The sequence below is a fragment of the Tetrao urogallus genome (assembly GCF_951394365.1).
Source record: "Tetrao urogallus genome assembly, contig: scaffold_267, whole genome shotgun sequence".
Classification (NCBI taxonomy): Eukaryota; Metazoa; Chordata; class Aves; order Galliformes; family Phasianidae; genus Tetrao; species Tetrao urogallus.
The window spans coordinates 1-15281 of record NW_027638970.1 but is presented as its reverse complement, the minus strand read 5'-3'; the positions used below and the strand labels follow the sequence as shown (position 1 = coordinate 15281).

The 15281-nt window shown below is 64.7% G+C and overlaps 1 protein-coding gene across 1 annotated transcript; it reads left to right on the top strand.

Moving 5' to 3' along the window:
• Positions 1 to 287: 287 nt before the first annotated feature.
• LOC306957553 (bone morphogenetic protein 1-like) lies at positions 288 to 15026 on the top strand (the record flags this gene model as incomplete). Its single annotated transcript, XM_079551042.1, has 9 exons — positions 288 to 476; positions 1534 to 1651; positions 4118 to 4296; positions 4386 to 4491; positions 6564 to 6688; positions 8526 to 8641; positions 11021 to 11123; positions 14144 to 14260; positions 14881 to 15026. Coding segments are annotated over 9 exons (1199 nt in total), but the record flags the coding sequence as incomplete, so codon positions are not given.
• Between the last annotated feature and the right edge of the window lie 255 nt (positions 15027 to 15281).

Below are 15281 nucleotides of genomic sequence, written 5' to 3'. Positions count from 1 at the left end.
GGTTTAGGGCGCTCAGCTCTCCTCGGCTTTGGGGTCGCGGTGGCCCCAAACAGATGGAGCTCCTGGCCCAGGGTTCCCCTTATGGGGCCGTTACTTATGGGGCGGCCCAGCGCCGGGTGCGTGCGGGGTCCCGGTGCCCCATGGTTCCCCTTAAGCTCCGGCTGTGGGGCAGCCATGGGGCACAAGGTTCTTTTGGGGTTGGGGACTCGAGGGCGGCGGTTCGGGGTCGCGCTCACGGGCGGCCCGGCGCGGAGCCCCACACGCCCCCCCCTCCTTCCGCCCCACAGCCGCCTTCCTCGGCGACATCGCGCTGGACGAGGAGGACCTGCGGCTCCTCGGCTCCCTCCGCCCCCCGCCCACCTCCGGCCCTCCGGCCTCCCAGCCCGCGAATCGCCGCCGCCGCGCCGCCACCTCCCGCCCGGAGCGCGTGTGGCCGGACGGGGTGATTCCGTACGTCATCAGCGGGAACTTCAGCGGTGAGCACGGGGGGCGCCGGAGGGGGCCGGAGGGGGTCGAAGGGAGCCGAAGGGGGCCGAAGGGGAGCCGAAGGGGGTCGAAGGGGAGCCGAAGGGGAGCCGAAGGGGGCCGAAGGGGAGCCGAAGGGGGCCGAAGGGGAGCCGAAGGGGGTCGAAGGGAGCCGAAGGGGGCCGAAGGGGGCCGAAGGGGAGCCGAAGGGGGTCGAAGGGGAGCCGAAGGGGGTCGAAGGGGAGCCGAAGGGGATCGAAGGGGAGCCGAAGGGGAGGCGAAAGGGGTCGAAGGGGAGCCGAAGGGGGTCGAAGGGGAGCCGAAGGGGGTCGAAGGGGAAGCGAAGGGGGGCGAAGGGAGCCGAAGGGGGTCGAAGGGGAGCCGAAGGGGAGGCGAAGGGGGTCGAAGGGGAGCCGAAGGGGAGGCGAAGGGGGTCGAAGGGGAGCCGAAGGGGGTCGAAGGGGAGCCGAAGGGGAGGCGAAGGGGGTCGAAGGGGAGCCGAAGGGGGTCGAAGGGGAGGCGAAGAGGAGCCGAAGGGGGTCGAAGGGGAGCCGAAGGGGGTCGAAGGGGAGCCGAAGGGGGTCGAAGGGGAGCCGAAGGGGAGGCGAAAGGGGTCGAAGGGGAGGCGAAGGGGGTCGAAGGGGGTCGAAGGGGAGGCGAAGGGGAGGCGAAGGGGGTCGAAGGGGAGCCGAAGGGAGCCGAAGGGGAGGCGAAGGGGGTCGAAGGGGAGCCGAAGGGAGCCGAAGGGGAGGCGAAGGGGAGCCGAAGGGGGTCGAAGGGGAGCCGAAGGGGGTCGAAGGGAGCCGAAGGGAGCCGGAGGGTGGTCGAAGGGGGGCCGAAGGGGAGCCGAAGGGGGTCGAAGGGGAGCCGAAGGGGAGGCGAAAGGGGTCGAAGGGGAGGCGAAGGGGAGCCGAAGGGGGTCGAAGGGGAGCCGGAGGGGGTCGAAGGGAGCCGGAGGGTGGTCGAAGGGGAGCCGAAGGGGAGCCGAAGGGGGTCGAAGGGGAGCCGAAGGGGGTCCCGCTGGGGGGCGCTCGGCAGGGCGCCGCCTCATTTGCCCGGCGCCCGCAGGCTCGCAGCGCGCCGTGTTCCGGCAGGCCATGCGGCACTGGGAGCGGCACACGTGCGTCACCTTCCTGGAGCGCAGCGACGAGGACAGCTACATCGTGTTCACCTACCGGCCCTGCGGGTAACGGGCCGGGCGGGGAGCCGCCGGGGGGCGGGGAGACGGGGAATGGGGGGCGGCGGAGGTGGTGCGCGGGGGGTTGGGGGTCGGGGTGCCCCACATGGGGGGCAGCTGTGGGGCACCGGGTTCTCTTTGGGGTCGTGGCGATGGGAGACCCAACAGTGGATGGGTCGGGGTTCCCCATTCTCAGCGGGTTTGGGGTCGTGGTTGTGGGGTGCCTGTGGGGCAGCGGTTCCCCTTTTGAGGCCGCGGGGATGGGGAACCCGATGGTGGATGGGCCTGGGGTCGCAGTGCCCCACACACGGGGCGGTTATGGGGCAGGGCTCAGTTGGGTGCTGGCAGGGGGCAGTGGGGTGTGGGGAAGGTGGTGGTCAGGGGGGTTTGGGGTCGGGGTGCCCCACATAGGGGGCAGCTGTGGGGCACCGGCTTCTCTTTGGGGTCTTGGCGATGGGAGACCCAACGGTGGATGGGTCGGGGTTCCCCATTCTCACCGGTTCTGGGGTGCCTATGGGGCAGAAGTGCCTCTATGGGGACTGAAACCCAAGGGTGGATGGGCCTGGGGTCGCAGTGCCCCACATGTGGGGCAGTTATGGGGCAGGGCTCAGTTGGGTGCCGCCAGGGGGTGGTGGTCAGGGGGATTTGGGGTCGGGATGCCCCACATAGGGGGCAGCTGTGGGGCACCGGGTTCTCTTTGGGGTCATGGGGATGGGAGACCCAACGGTGGATGGGTCGGGGTTCCCCATTCTCACCGGGTTTGGGGCGCCTATGGGGCAGAAGTGCTTCTTTGGGGATGGGGAACTCAATGGTGGATGGGCCTGGGGTCGCAGCGCCCCACACACGGGGCAGTTATGGGGCAGGGCTCAGTCGGGTGCCGCTGGGGGGCAGCAGGGTGTGGGGAAGGTGGTGGTTGGGGGGGTTGGGGGTCGGGGTGCCCCACATGGGGGGCAGCTGTGGGGCACGGGGTTCTCTTTGGGGTCATGGGGATGGGAGACCCAACAGTGGATGGGTCGGGGTTCCCCATTCTCACTGGGTTTGGGGTCGTGGTTGTGGGGCACCTATGGGGCAGAAGTGCCTCTATGGGGACGGGAAGCCAATGGTGGATGGGCCTGGGGTCGCAGCGCCCCACACATGGGGCAGTTATGGGGCAGGGCTCAGTTGGGTGCCGCCAGGGGGTGGTGGTCAGGGGGGTTGTGGGTCGGGGTGCCCCACATGGGGGGCAGCTGTGGGGCACGGGGTTCTCTTTGGGGTCTTGGGGATGGGAGACCCAACGGTGGATGGGTTTGGGGTCAGAGAGCCCCGCCTATGGGTCGGCTGTGGGGCAGGGGGTCTGTTGGGGTCGGGGTTCCCCATGGTGGTTGTGGGGTGCCCGTGGGGCAGCGGTTCCCCTTTTGAGGCCACGGGGATGGGGAAGCCAAGGGTGGATGGGCCTGGGGTCGCAGCGCCCCACACACGGGGCGGTTATGGGGCAGGGCTCAGTTGGGTGCCGCTGGGGGGCAGCAGGGTGTGGGGAAGGTGGTGGTTGGGGGGGTTGTGGGTCGGGGTGCCCCACATAGGGGGCAGCTGTGGGGCACGGGGTTCTCTTTGGGGTCATGGGGATGGGAGACCCAACGGTGGATGGGTTTGGGGTCGCAGAGCCCGCCTATGGGTCAGCTGTGGGGCAGGGGGTCTGTTGGGGTCGGGGTTCCCCATGGTGGTTGTGGGGCGCCTGTGGGGCAGCGGTTCCCCTTTTGAGGCCGCAGGGATGGGGAACCCGATGGTGGACGGGCCTGGGGTCGCAGTGCCCCACACATGGGGCAGTTATGGGGCAGGGCTCAGTTGGGTGCCGCCAGGGGGTGGTGGTCAGGGGGGTTTGGGGTCGGGGTGCCCCACATGGGGGGCAGCTGTGGGGCACGGGGTTCTCTTTGGGGTCGTGGCGATGGGAGACCCAACGGTGGATGGGTTGGGGTTCCCCATTCTCACCGGGTTTGGGGTCGTGGTTGTGGGGCACCTATGGGGCAGAAGTGCCTCTATGGGGACGGGAAGCCAATGGTGGATGGGCCTGGGGTCGCAGTGCTCCACACATGGGGCAGTTATGGGGCAGGGCTCAGTCGGGTGCCGCCAGGGGGTGGTGGTCAGGGGGGTTGGGGGTCGGGGTGCCCCACATGGGGGGCAGCTGTGGGGCACGGGGTTCTCTTTGGGGTCGTGGCGATGGGAGACCCAACGGTGGATGGGTTTGGGGTCGCAGAGCCCGCCTATGGGTCGGCTGTGGGGCAGGGGGTCTGTTGGGGTCGGGGTTCCCCATGGTGGTTGTGGGGCAGCGGTTCCCCTTTCGGGGCCTCGGGGATGGGGAAGCCGATGGTGGTCGGGCGTGGGGTCGCAGCGCCCCCCGTGTACGCGGCGGTTATGGGGCCGGGCTCCCGGTGCTCGCGGCTTCGCGGCGCCCGCGGGCCGCCCTGCCTCCGCCCGGGGCCGCGCTGACGGCCGCCGCAGGTGCTGCTCGTACGTGGGGCGGCGCGGCGGCGGCCCGCAGGCCATTTCCATCGGCAAGAACTGCGACAAGTTCGGCATCGTGGTGCACGAGCTGGGCCACGTCATCGGCTTCTGGCACGAGCACACGCGGCCCGACCGCGACCGGCACGTCGCCATCATCCGCGACAACATCCAGCCAGGTGCCGCCCCGGCCCCGCCGAGCCGCCGGGGGGCGCCCGAGGGGCGGCCCCGTGCCACCGCCCCCCCCCCCACCGCTGCCGCCCCGCAGGGCAGGAGTACAACTTCCTCAAGATGGAGCCCGACGAGGTGGAGTCGCTGGGCGAGACGTACGACTTCGACAGCATCATGCACTACGCGCGAAACACCTTCTCCAGGTGCGGCGCCCCATAGCGCCCCACGGCGCCTGCTCTGCCCCACAGCGCCCCACAGCGCCCCATAGCGCCCCATAGCGCCCCACAGCGCCTGCTCTGCCCCATAGCGCCCCACAGCGCCTGCTCTGCCCCACAGCGCCCCACAGCGCCCCATAGCGCCCCATAGCGCCCCACGGCGCCTGCTCTGCCCCATAGCGCCCCACAGCGCCTGCTCTGCCCCACAGCACCCCGTAGCACCCCATAGCACCCTGCTCTGCCCCATAGCACCCCATAGCGCCCCACAGCGCCCCATGGCGCCTGCTCTGCCCCACAGCGCCCCACAGCGCCCCATAGCGCCCCATAGCGCCTGCTCTGCCCCACAGCGCCTGCTCTGCCCCATAGCGCCTGCTCTGCCCCATAGCGCCCCATAGCGCCCCACAGCGCCTGCTCTGCCCCACAGCGCCCCACAGCGCCCCACAGCACCCTGCTCTGCCCCACAGCGCCCCATAGCACCCTGCTCTGCCCCACAGCACCCCGTAGCGCCCCATAGCACCCTGCACTGCCCCATAGCGCCCCGTAGCGCCCCATAGCGCCCCATAGCGCCCCATAGCACCCTGCTCTGCCCCACAGCGCCCCATAGCACCCCATAGCACCCCATAGCGCCCCATAGCGCCCTGCTCTGCCCCATAGCGCCCCATAGCGCCCCATAGCGCCTTGCTCCACCCCATAGCGCCCCATAGCGCCCCATAGCACCTTGCTCCACCCCATAGCGCCCCACAGCGCCCCATTGCGCCTGCTCTGCCCCACAGTGCCCCATAGTGCCTTGCTCCACCCCATAGCGCCCCACAGTGCCCCATAGTGCCCTGCTCTGCCCCGTAGTGCCCCATAGCACCCCATAGCACCTGCTCTGCCCCACAGCACCCCATAGCGCCCCATAGCGCCTGCTCTGCCCCACAGCGCCCCGTAGCGCCCCATAGCGCCCTGCTCTGCCCCACAGCACCCCATAGCGCCCTGCTCTGCCCCACAGCACCCCATAGCGCCCCATAGCGCCTGCTCTGCCTCACAGCGCCCCATAGCACCCCATAGTGCCTGCTCTGCCCCATAGCACCCCATAGCGCCCCATAGCACCTTGCTCCACCCCATAGCGCCCCATAGCGCCCCATAGCACCTTGCTCCACCCCATAGCGCCCCATAGCGCCCCATTGCACCTGCTCTGCCCCACAGTGCCCCATAGTGCCTTGCTCCGCCCCACAGTGCCCCATAGCGCCCTGCTCTGCCCCGTAGTGCCCCACAGCGCCCCATAGCACCCTGCTCTGCCCCACAGCGCCCCATAGCACCTGCTCTGCCCCACAACACCCCACAGCGCCCCATAGCACCTGCTCTGCCCCATAGCACCCCACAGCGCCCCACAGTGCCCCATAGAACCCTGCTCTGCCCCACAGCGCCCCATAGCACCCCATAGCGCCCCATAGCGCCCTGCTCTGCCCCATAGCGCCCCATAGCACCCTGCTCTGCCCCATAGCGCCCCACAGCACCCCATAGCACCCTGCTCCACCCCACAGCACACCATAGCACCCCACAGCACCTGCTCTTCCCAATAGCGCCCCACAGCACCATATAGTACCCTGCTCCACCCCACAGCGCCCCATAGCGCCCTGCTCTGCCCCACAGCGCCCCATAGCACCTGCTCTGCCCCATAGTGCCACACAATGCTATATAGCGCCCTGCTCTGCCCCACAGTGCCCCATAGAACCCTGCTCTGCCCCATAGCGCCTGCTCTGCCCCACAGCGCCCCAGGCAACCTACCGTGCCCCATAGCACCCCATCGTACCCTGCTCTGCTCCATAGCGTCCCATAGCACACCACAGCGCCCCATAGTGCCCTGCTCCGCCCCATAGCGCCCTGCTCTGACCCATAGTGCTCCATAGCGCCCCACAGCACCCCGCTCTGCCCCATAGCACTCCATAGAGCCACCCAGCACCCTGCTCTGCCCCATAGAGCTCCGTAGTGCCCCACAGCACCCCGCTCTGCCCCATAGCGCCCCATTTAGGGGGCGGTGCTGAGCCGTGCCCCACTGAGCCGCCGTGACCCCATAGGGGGATCTTCCTGGACACCATCCTGCCCAAATACGACATCAATGGGGTCCGGCCCTCCATAGGGCAGCGCACGCGGCTCAGCAAAGGGGACATCGCCCAGGCGAGGAAGTTGTACCGCTGCCCCGGTGAGTGGGGCGCTGTGGGGCGGGGGGGGGAGGTGTGGGGCAGGGGGGGGGCGGGTTGGGGTTGGGGCTGTGGGGTGCAGTGCTGGGGTGGGGGGTGAAGTGGGGGAGGGTGGGAATCTGTGGGGTGAAACCATGGGGTGTATTTATAGGGAGCATCTGTGGGGTGAATCTATGGGGTGAATCTATGGGGGGAGTCCATGCAGAGTGTCTGTGGGGTGCGTGCATAGGGTGGATCTGTGGGGAGCGTCATCTAATGGGGCGCTTCTATGGGGCACAACTAATGGGGCGCATCTCTGGGGGGCATCTATGGGGTGCACCTAATGAGGCACATCTATGGGGCGTGACTGTGGGGGGCATCTATGGGGCACACTTAATGGGGTGCATCTCTGGGGGGCGTCTATGGGGCGCATCTATGGGGCATGACCGTGGGGCGCATCTCTGGGGTGTGACTGTGGGGGCATCTATGGGGCACACCTAATGAGGCATATCTATGGGGCATGACTGTGGGGCACATCTATGGGGTGTGACTGGGGGGCACATCTATGGGGTGTGACTGGGGGGCGCATCCATGGGGGGCATCTATGGGACGCATCTGTGGGGCACATCTATGGGGCGTGACTGGGGCCCATCTCGGGGGGGCATCTATGGGGCACATCTATGGGGTACACTTAATGGGGCACATCTATGGGGTACACTTAATGGGGCACATCTATGGGGCGTGACTGTGGGGCCCATCTCTGGGGGGCATTTATGGGGCGCATCTCTGGGGTGTGACTGTGGGGGGCATCTATGGGGCACATGTATGGGGTGTGACTGGGGGGTGCATCTCTGGAGGCACCTATGGGGCACATCTATGGGGTGTCACTGGGGGGCGCATCTATGGGGCACATCTAGTGGGGTGCATCTCTGGGGGGCATCTATGGGGCACACCTAATGGGGTGCATCTATGGGGCGTGACTGTGGGGCACATCTCTGGGGGGCATCTATGGGGCACATCTATGGGGTGTGACTGGGGGGTGCATCCATGGGGCCCATCTCTGGGGCGCATTTCTGGGGGGCATCTATGGGGCGCATCTGTGGGGTACACCTAATGGGGCACATCTCTGGGGTGTGACTGTGGGGCGCATCTATGGGGCACATCTATGGGGTGCACCTAATGAGGCATATCTATGGGACATGACTGTGGGGGGCATCTATGGGGTGTGACTGTGGGGCCCATCTCTGAGGGCATCTATGGGGCACATCTATGGGGCGTGACTGTGGGGTGCATCCATGGGGGGCATCTATGGGACGCATCTATGGGGCACATCTATGGGGCGTGACTGGGGCCCATCTCGGGGGGGCATCTGTGGGGCACATCTATGGGGTGTGACTGTGGGGTGCATCTCTGAGGGCATCTATGGGGTGCATCTCTGGGGTGTGACTGTGGGACACATCTCTGGGGCACATCTATGGGGCACACCTAATGAGGCACATCTCTGGGGGGCATCTATGGGGCACATCTCTGGGGCACATCTATGGGGCACACCTAATGGGGCACATCTATGGGGCGTGACTGTGGGGCCCATCTCTGAGGGCATCTATGGGGCACATCTATGGGGCGTGACTGTGGGGTGCATCCATGGGGCCCATCTCTGGGGCGCATCCATGGGGCGCATCGCGTCCCTCAGAGCCGCGCTCACCGCAGCATCGCCGCCCCTCCTGCAGCGGGGCTCCGTTTGGGGGCCGCGGGGCGCAAACCCCTCCTGCCCCCCAAGCTGTGGGGCTGAATGCCGGGGCTGTGGGGCAGCGCGGGGTTCCTGTGGGGCGGCGCGGCTCTCACTCGGCCCCACGGCAGCGTGCGGGGAAACCCTGCAGGACAGCCAGGGCAACTTCTCGTCGCCGCAGTTCCCCAACGGCTACCCGGCCCACGCGCACTGCGTCTGGCGCATCTCCGTCACCCCCGGAGAGAAGGTGCCACCCCAAACCGCGACCCCAAACCTGCGACCCCAAACTGTGACCCCAAACCGCGACCCCAAACCGTGACCCCAAACCTGCAACCCCAAAACCGTGACCCCAAACCTGCGACCCCAAACTGTGACCCCAAACCTGCAACCCCAAAACCGTGACCCCAAACCTGCAACCCCAAACCATGACCCCAAAGCAATGACCCCAAACCGCGACCCCAAAACCGCGACCCCAAACCGTGACCCCAAAACCGTGACCCCAAACTGCGACCCCAAACCGCGACCCCAAACCTGCGACCCCAAACCATGACCCCAAAGCAATGACCCCAAACCGCGACCCCAAAACCGCGACCCCAAACCGTGACCCCAAAACCGTGACCCCAAACTGCGACCCCAAACTGCGACCCCAAACCGCGACCCCAAACCTGCGACCCCAAACCTGCGACCCCAAACCGTGACCCCAAACCGTGACCCCAAACCGTGACCCCAAAACTGCGACCCCAAACCGTGACCCCAAAACCGTGACCCCAAACCGTGACCCCAAACCCACCACTCCAACCTGGGACCCCAAACCGTGACCCCAAAGGCGCAGCCCCAAACCGTGACCCAAAACTGTGACCCCAAACCTGCGACCCCAAAACCGTGACCCCAAACCCACCACTCCAACCTGCGACCCCAAACCTGCGACCCCAAACCTGCGACCCCAAACCTGCGACCCCAAACCGCGACCCCAAACTGTGACCCCAAACCGCGACCCCAAACCGTGACCCCAAACCTGCGACCCCAAACTGTGACCCCAAACCTGCAACCCCAAACCATGACCCCAAAGCAATGACCCCAAACCGCGACCCCAAAACCGCGACCCCAAACCGTGACCCCAAAACCGTGACCCCAAACTGCGACCCCAAACCTGCGACCCCAAACCTGCGACCCCAAACCGTGACCCCAAACCGTGACCCCAAACCGTGACCCCAAAACTGCCACCCCAAAACTGCGACCCCAAACCGTGACCCCAAACCGTGACCCCAAACCCACCACTCCAACCTGGGACCCCAAACCGTGACCCCAAAGGCGCAGCCCCAAACCGTGACCCAAAACTGTGACCCCAAACCTGCGACCCCAAAACCGTGACCCCAAACCCACCACTCCAACCTGCGACCCCAAACCTGAGACCCCAAACCTGCGACCCCAAACCTGCGACCCCAAAACTGTGACCCCAAACCTGCAACCCCAAACCTGTGACCCCAAACCTGTGACCCCAAACCATGACCCCAAACCTGTGACCCCAAAGCCGTGACCCCAAACTGCGACCCCAAAACTGTGACTCCAAAATCGTGACCCCAAAACTGCGACCCCAAAGCTGCGACCCCAAACCCACCACTCCAACCTGGGACCCCAAACCTGTGACCCCAAACCGTGACCCGAAAAGCGTGACCCCAAACCTGCAACCCCAAACCTGCGACCCCAAAGCCACGACCTCAAACCTGTGACCCCAAATCTGTGACACCAAACCTGCGACCCCAAACTCGCCACTCCAACCCGCGGCCCCAAACCGGCCACCCCAAACCCATGACCCCCAACCTGTGACCCCAAAGCCGCAACCCCAAACCCACGACCTCAAACCTGTGACCCCCAACCTGTGACCCCAAACCCCCCAGTCCAACTTGTGACCTCAACCTGCAACCCCAAACCCCACGACCCCAAATCCACGACCCCAAACCTGTGACCCCCAACCTGTGACCCCCAACCTGTGACCCCAAACCCACCACTCCAACCTGACCCCAAACCTGCGACCTCAACCTGCAACCCCACATCCCTTCCCCATAGATCTCCCCGTCCCACCCCCACCCCATAGATCCCTCCTGCCCCTCAGCCCCACCCCATAGCTGACCCCACGCCTCACCCCATAGATCCCCACAGACCCCCACACCCCATAGATCCACACCCCATAGACCCCCACACCCCATAGATCCACACCCCATAGATCCACACCCCATAGACCCGCACACCCCATAGATCCACACCCCATAGACCCCCACACCCCATAGATCCACACCCCATAGATCCACACCCCATAGACCCGCACACCCCATAGATCCACACCCCATAGACCCCCACACCCCATAGATCCACACCCCATAGATCCTCACACCCCATAGATCCACACCCCATAGATCCACACCCCATAGACCCCCACACCCCATAGATCCACACCCCATAGACCCCCACACCCCATAGATCCACACCCCATAGATCCTCACACCCCACCCCTCATCCCACCCCACACCCCACAGACCCCCACAGCTCACCCCATAGATCCCCACCCCCCACAGACCCCCCCCCCCTCCTCACCCCATAGATCCCCTCCTCACCCCCCGCTCTGCAGATCATCCTCAACTTCACGGCGCTGGATCTGTACCGCAGCCGGCTGTGTTGGTACGACTACGTGGAGGTGCGGGACGGCTTCTGGAGGAAGGCAGCGCTCCGAGGTGCTGGGACAGCGGGACCCCAAACAGAGGGACCCCAAATAACGGGACCCCAAACAGAGGGACCCCAAACAGAGGGACCCCAAATAACAGCAGGACCCCAAACAGTGGGACCCCAAATAACAGCAGGACCCCAAATAACAGCAGGACCCCAAACAGAGGGACCCCAAATAACAGCAGGACCCCAAACAGTGGGACCCCAAATAACGGGACCCCAAACAGAGGGACCCCAAATAACAGCGGGACCCCAAACAGAGGGACCCCAAACAACAGCGGGACCCCAAACAGAGGGACCCCAAACAGAGGGACCCCAAATAACAGCAGGACCCCAAACAGAGGGACCCCAAATAACGGGACCCCAAATAACGGGACCCCAAATAACAGCGGGACCCCAAATAACAGCAGGACCCCAAACAGAGGGACCCCAAACAGAGGGACCCCAAACAGAGGGACCCCAAATAACAGCGGGACCCCAAATGACAGCAGGACCCCAAACAGAGGGACCCCAAATAACAGCAGGACCCCAAATAACAGCGGGACCCCAAACAGCGGGACCCCAAATAACGGGACCCCAAACAGAGGGACCCCAAACAGAGGGACCCCAAACAGAGGGACCCCAAATAACAGCGGGACCCCAAACAGAGGGACCCCAAACAGAGGGACCCCAAATAACAGCGGGACCCCAAACAGAGGGACCCCAAACAGAGGGACCCCAAATAACAGCGGGACCCCAAATAACAGCAGGACCCCAAACAGCGGGACCCCAAACAGAGGGACCCCAAATAACAGCGGGACCCCAAATAACAGCAGGACCCCAAACAGCGGGACCCCAAATAACAGCGGGACCCCAAACAGAGGGACCCCAAACAGAGGGACCCCAAATAACAGCAGGACCCCAAATAACAGCAGGACCCCAAACAGAGGGACCCCAAACAACAGCGGGACCCCAAACAGCGGGACCCCAAACAGAGGGACCCCAAATAACAGCGGGACCCCAAACAGAGGGACCCCAAACAGAGGGACCCCAAATAACAGCGGGACCCCAAATAACAGCAGGACCCCAAACAGAGGGACCCCAAACAGAGGGACCCCAAACAGAGGGACCCCAAATAACAGCGGGACCCCAAATAACAGCAGGACCCCAAACAGCGGGACCCCAAATAACAGCGGGACCCCAAACAGAGGGACCCCAAACAGAGGGACCCCAAATAACAGCGGGACCCCAAATAACAGCAGGACCCCAAACAGAGGGACCCCAAACAGAGGGACCCCAAATAACAGCAGGACCCCAAACAGAGGGACCCCAAATAACGGGACCCCAAACAGAGGGACCCCAAACAGTGGGACCCCAAATAACAGCAGGACCCCAAACAGAGGGACCCCAAATAACGGGACCCCAAATGACAGCAGGACCCCAAACAGCAGGACCCCAAATGACAGCAGGACCCCAAACAGCGGGACCCCAAATAACAGCGGGACCCCAAACAGCGGGACCCCAAATAACAGCAGGATCCCAAATAACAGCAGGACCCCAAACAGCGGGACCCCAAATAACGGGACCCCAAACAGAGGGACCCCAAACAGAGGGACCCCAAATAACAGCGGGACCCCAAACAGTGGGACCCCAAATAACAGCAGGACCCCAAATAACAGCAGGACCCCAAACAGCGGGACCCCAAATAACGGGACCCCAAACAGAGGGACCCCAAACAGAGGGACCCCAAATGACAGCGGGACCCCAAACAGAGGGACCCCAAATAACGGGACCCCAAACAGCGGGACCCCAAATAACAGCGGGACCCCAAACAGCGGGACCCCAAATAACAGCGGGACCCCAAACAGAGGGACCCCAAATAACAGCGGGACCCCAAATGACAGCAGGACCCCAAACAGCGGGACCCCAAATAACGGGACCCCAAATGACAGCAGGACCCCAAACAGTGGGACCCCAAACAACAGCGGGACCCCAAACAGCGGGACCCCAAACAGCGGGACCCCAAATAACAGCAGGACCCCAAACAGAGGGACCCCAAACAGAGGGACCCCAAATAACAGCGGGACCCCAAATGACAGCAGGACCCCAAACAGAGGGACCCCAAATAACAGCAGGACCCCAAACAGCGGGACCCCAAATAACAGCGGGACCCCAAACAGTGGGACCCCAAATAACAGCAGGACCCCAAATAACAGCAGGACCCCAAACAGTGGGACCCCAAATAACAGCAGGACCCCAAATAACAGCAGGACCCCAAACAGTGGGACCCCAAATAACAGCAGGACCCCAAATAACAGCAGGACCCCAAACAGAGGGACCCCAAATAACGGGACCCCAAACAGAGGGACCCCAAACAGTGGGACCCCAAATAACAGCAGGACCCCAAACAGAGGGACCCCAAATAACGGGACCCCAAATGACAGCAGGACCCCAAACAGAGGGACCCCAAACAGCAGGACCCCAAATGACAGCAGGACCCCAAACAGTGGGACCCCAAATAACAGCAGGACCCCAAACAGTGGGACCCCAAATAACAGCAGGACCCCAAATAACAGCAGGACCCCAAACAGCGGGACCCCAAACAACAGCGGGACCCCAAATAACAGCAGGACCCCAAACAGAGGGACCCCAAATAACGGGACCCCAAACAGCGGGACCCCAAATGACAGCAGGATCCCAAACAACAGCAGGGCCCCAAAACCAGCAGGACTCCAGATAACAGCAGGGCCCCACATCCCAATGCCCACCAACCCCACGTGCCAGTGCAAACCCCGTATCCCAGTGCCCACCCCCCATCCTGTTCCCCATGCATGCTGTGCCCCATAGCGCCACCCCATAGCGCCACCCCATAGTGCCACCCCATAGCCTCCCCATAGCACCACCCCATAGTGCTGCCCCATAGCACCACCCCATAGTGCTGCCCCATAGCCTCCCCATAGCGCCACCCCATAGTGCTGCCCCATAGCACCACCCCATAGCCACCCCATAGCTGCCCCACAGCTGCCCCATAGCCCCCCTCCTCCCGCAGGCCGCTTCTGTGGGAACAAACTCCCTGAGCCCATCGTGTCCAGCGACAGCCGGCTGTGGGTCGAGTTCCGCAGCAGCAGCAACTGGGTGGGAAAGGGGTTCTTCGCTGTGTATGAAGGTATGGGGGGCTGTGGGGCAGCTATGGGGCGGCTGTGGGGCGGGGATGGGGCTCTTTGTTGTGTATGAAGGTATGGGGGCGGCTGTGGGGTGTGGAGGGGCTCCTTCGCCATCAGCTGGGGTTTGAGAGCTGATGGGGGCGGGCAGCGACAGCGCCCCCTATGGGAGCACACGGGAACAGCGCCCCCTATGGGATCAGCACGGGAACAGCGCCCCCTATGGGAGCACACGGGAACAGCGCCCCCTATGGGATCAGCACGGGAACAGCGCCCCCTATGGGATCAGCACTCACAGCGCCCCCTATGGGAGCACACGGGAACAGCGCCCCCTATGGGATCAGCACGGGAACAGCGCCCCCTATGGGAGCACACGGGAACAGCGCCCCTTATGGGAGCAGGTGGCTATGGGGCGGCTGTGGGGCAGGGAAAAGCTTCACTGTCATCTGCGGAGATGTGAGGGTATGGCTGTGGGGCCGCTATGGGGTGGCTGTGGGGTGGGGAAAGGCTTCATTGCCATCTACGGGGGCAAGGAAGGATGGCTATGGGGTGGCTATGGGGTGGGGAAGGCGATGGATGGAGGTGTGAGGGTGCGGCTGTGGGGCTGAGCTCCGGGTGCCTGCAGCCATCTGCGGCGGTGAGGTGCAGAAGGACAGCGGCCACATCCAGTCCCCCAATTACCCCGACGATTACCGGCCCAGCAAGGTGTGCGTGTGGCGCATCACCGTGCCGGACGGCTTCCACGTGGGGCTCAGCTTCCAGGCCTTCGAGGTGCGGCTGTGGGGCGGCTGTGGGGTTCTGTGTGATGGCGGTGGGGCGGCTGTGGGGCAGCAACGGGACGGTGATGGGATTCCATGGGATGTTTAGGAGTTTTTTATGGGGCCGCTATGGGGCGGCGGTGGGATTCTATGGGGCTGCTCTGGGGTGCCAGCGTGGCTTCTGTGGGGTGGCAGTGCAGGCACTCGCTCCCCCCCCCCTCCCTCACTCCCAGTAGCAAAAACGAGCGGAGCACGTGGGGAGCCGATG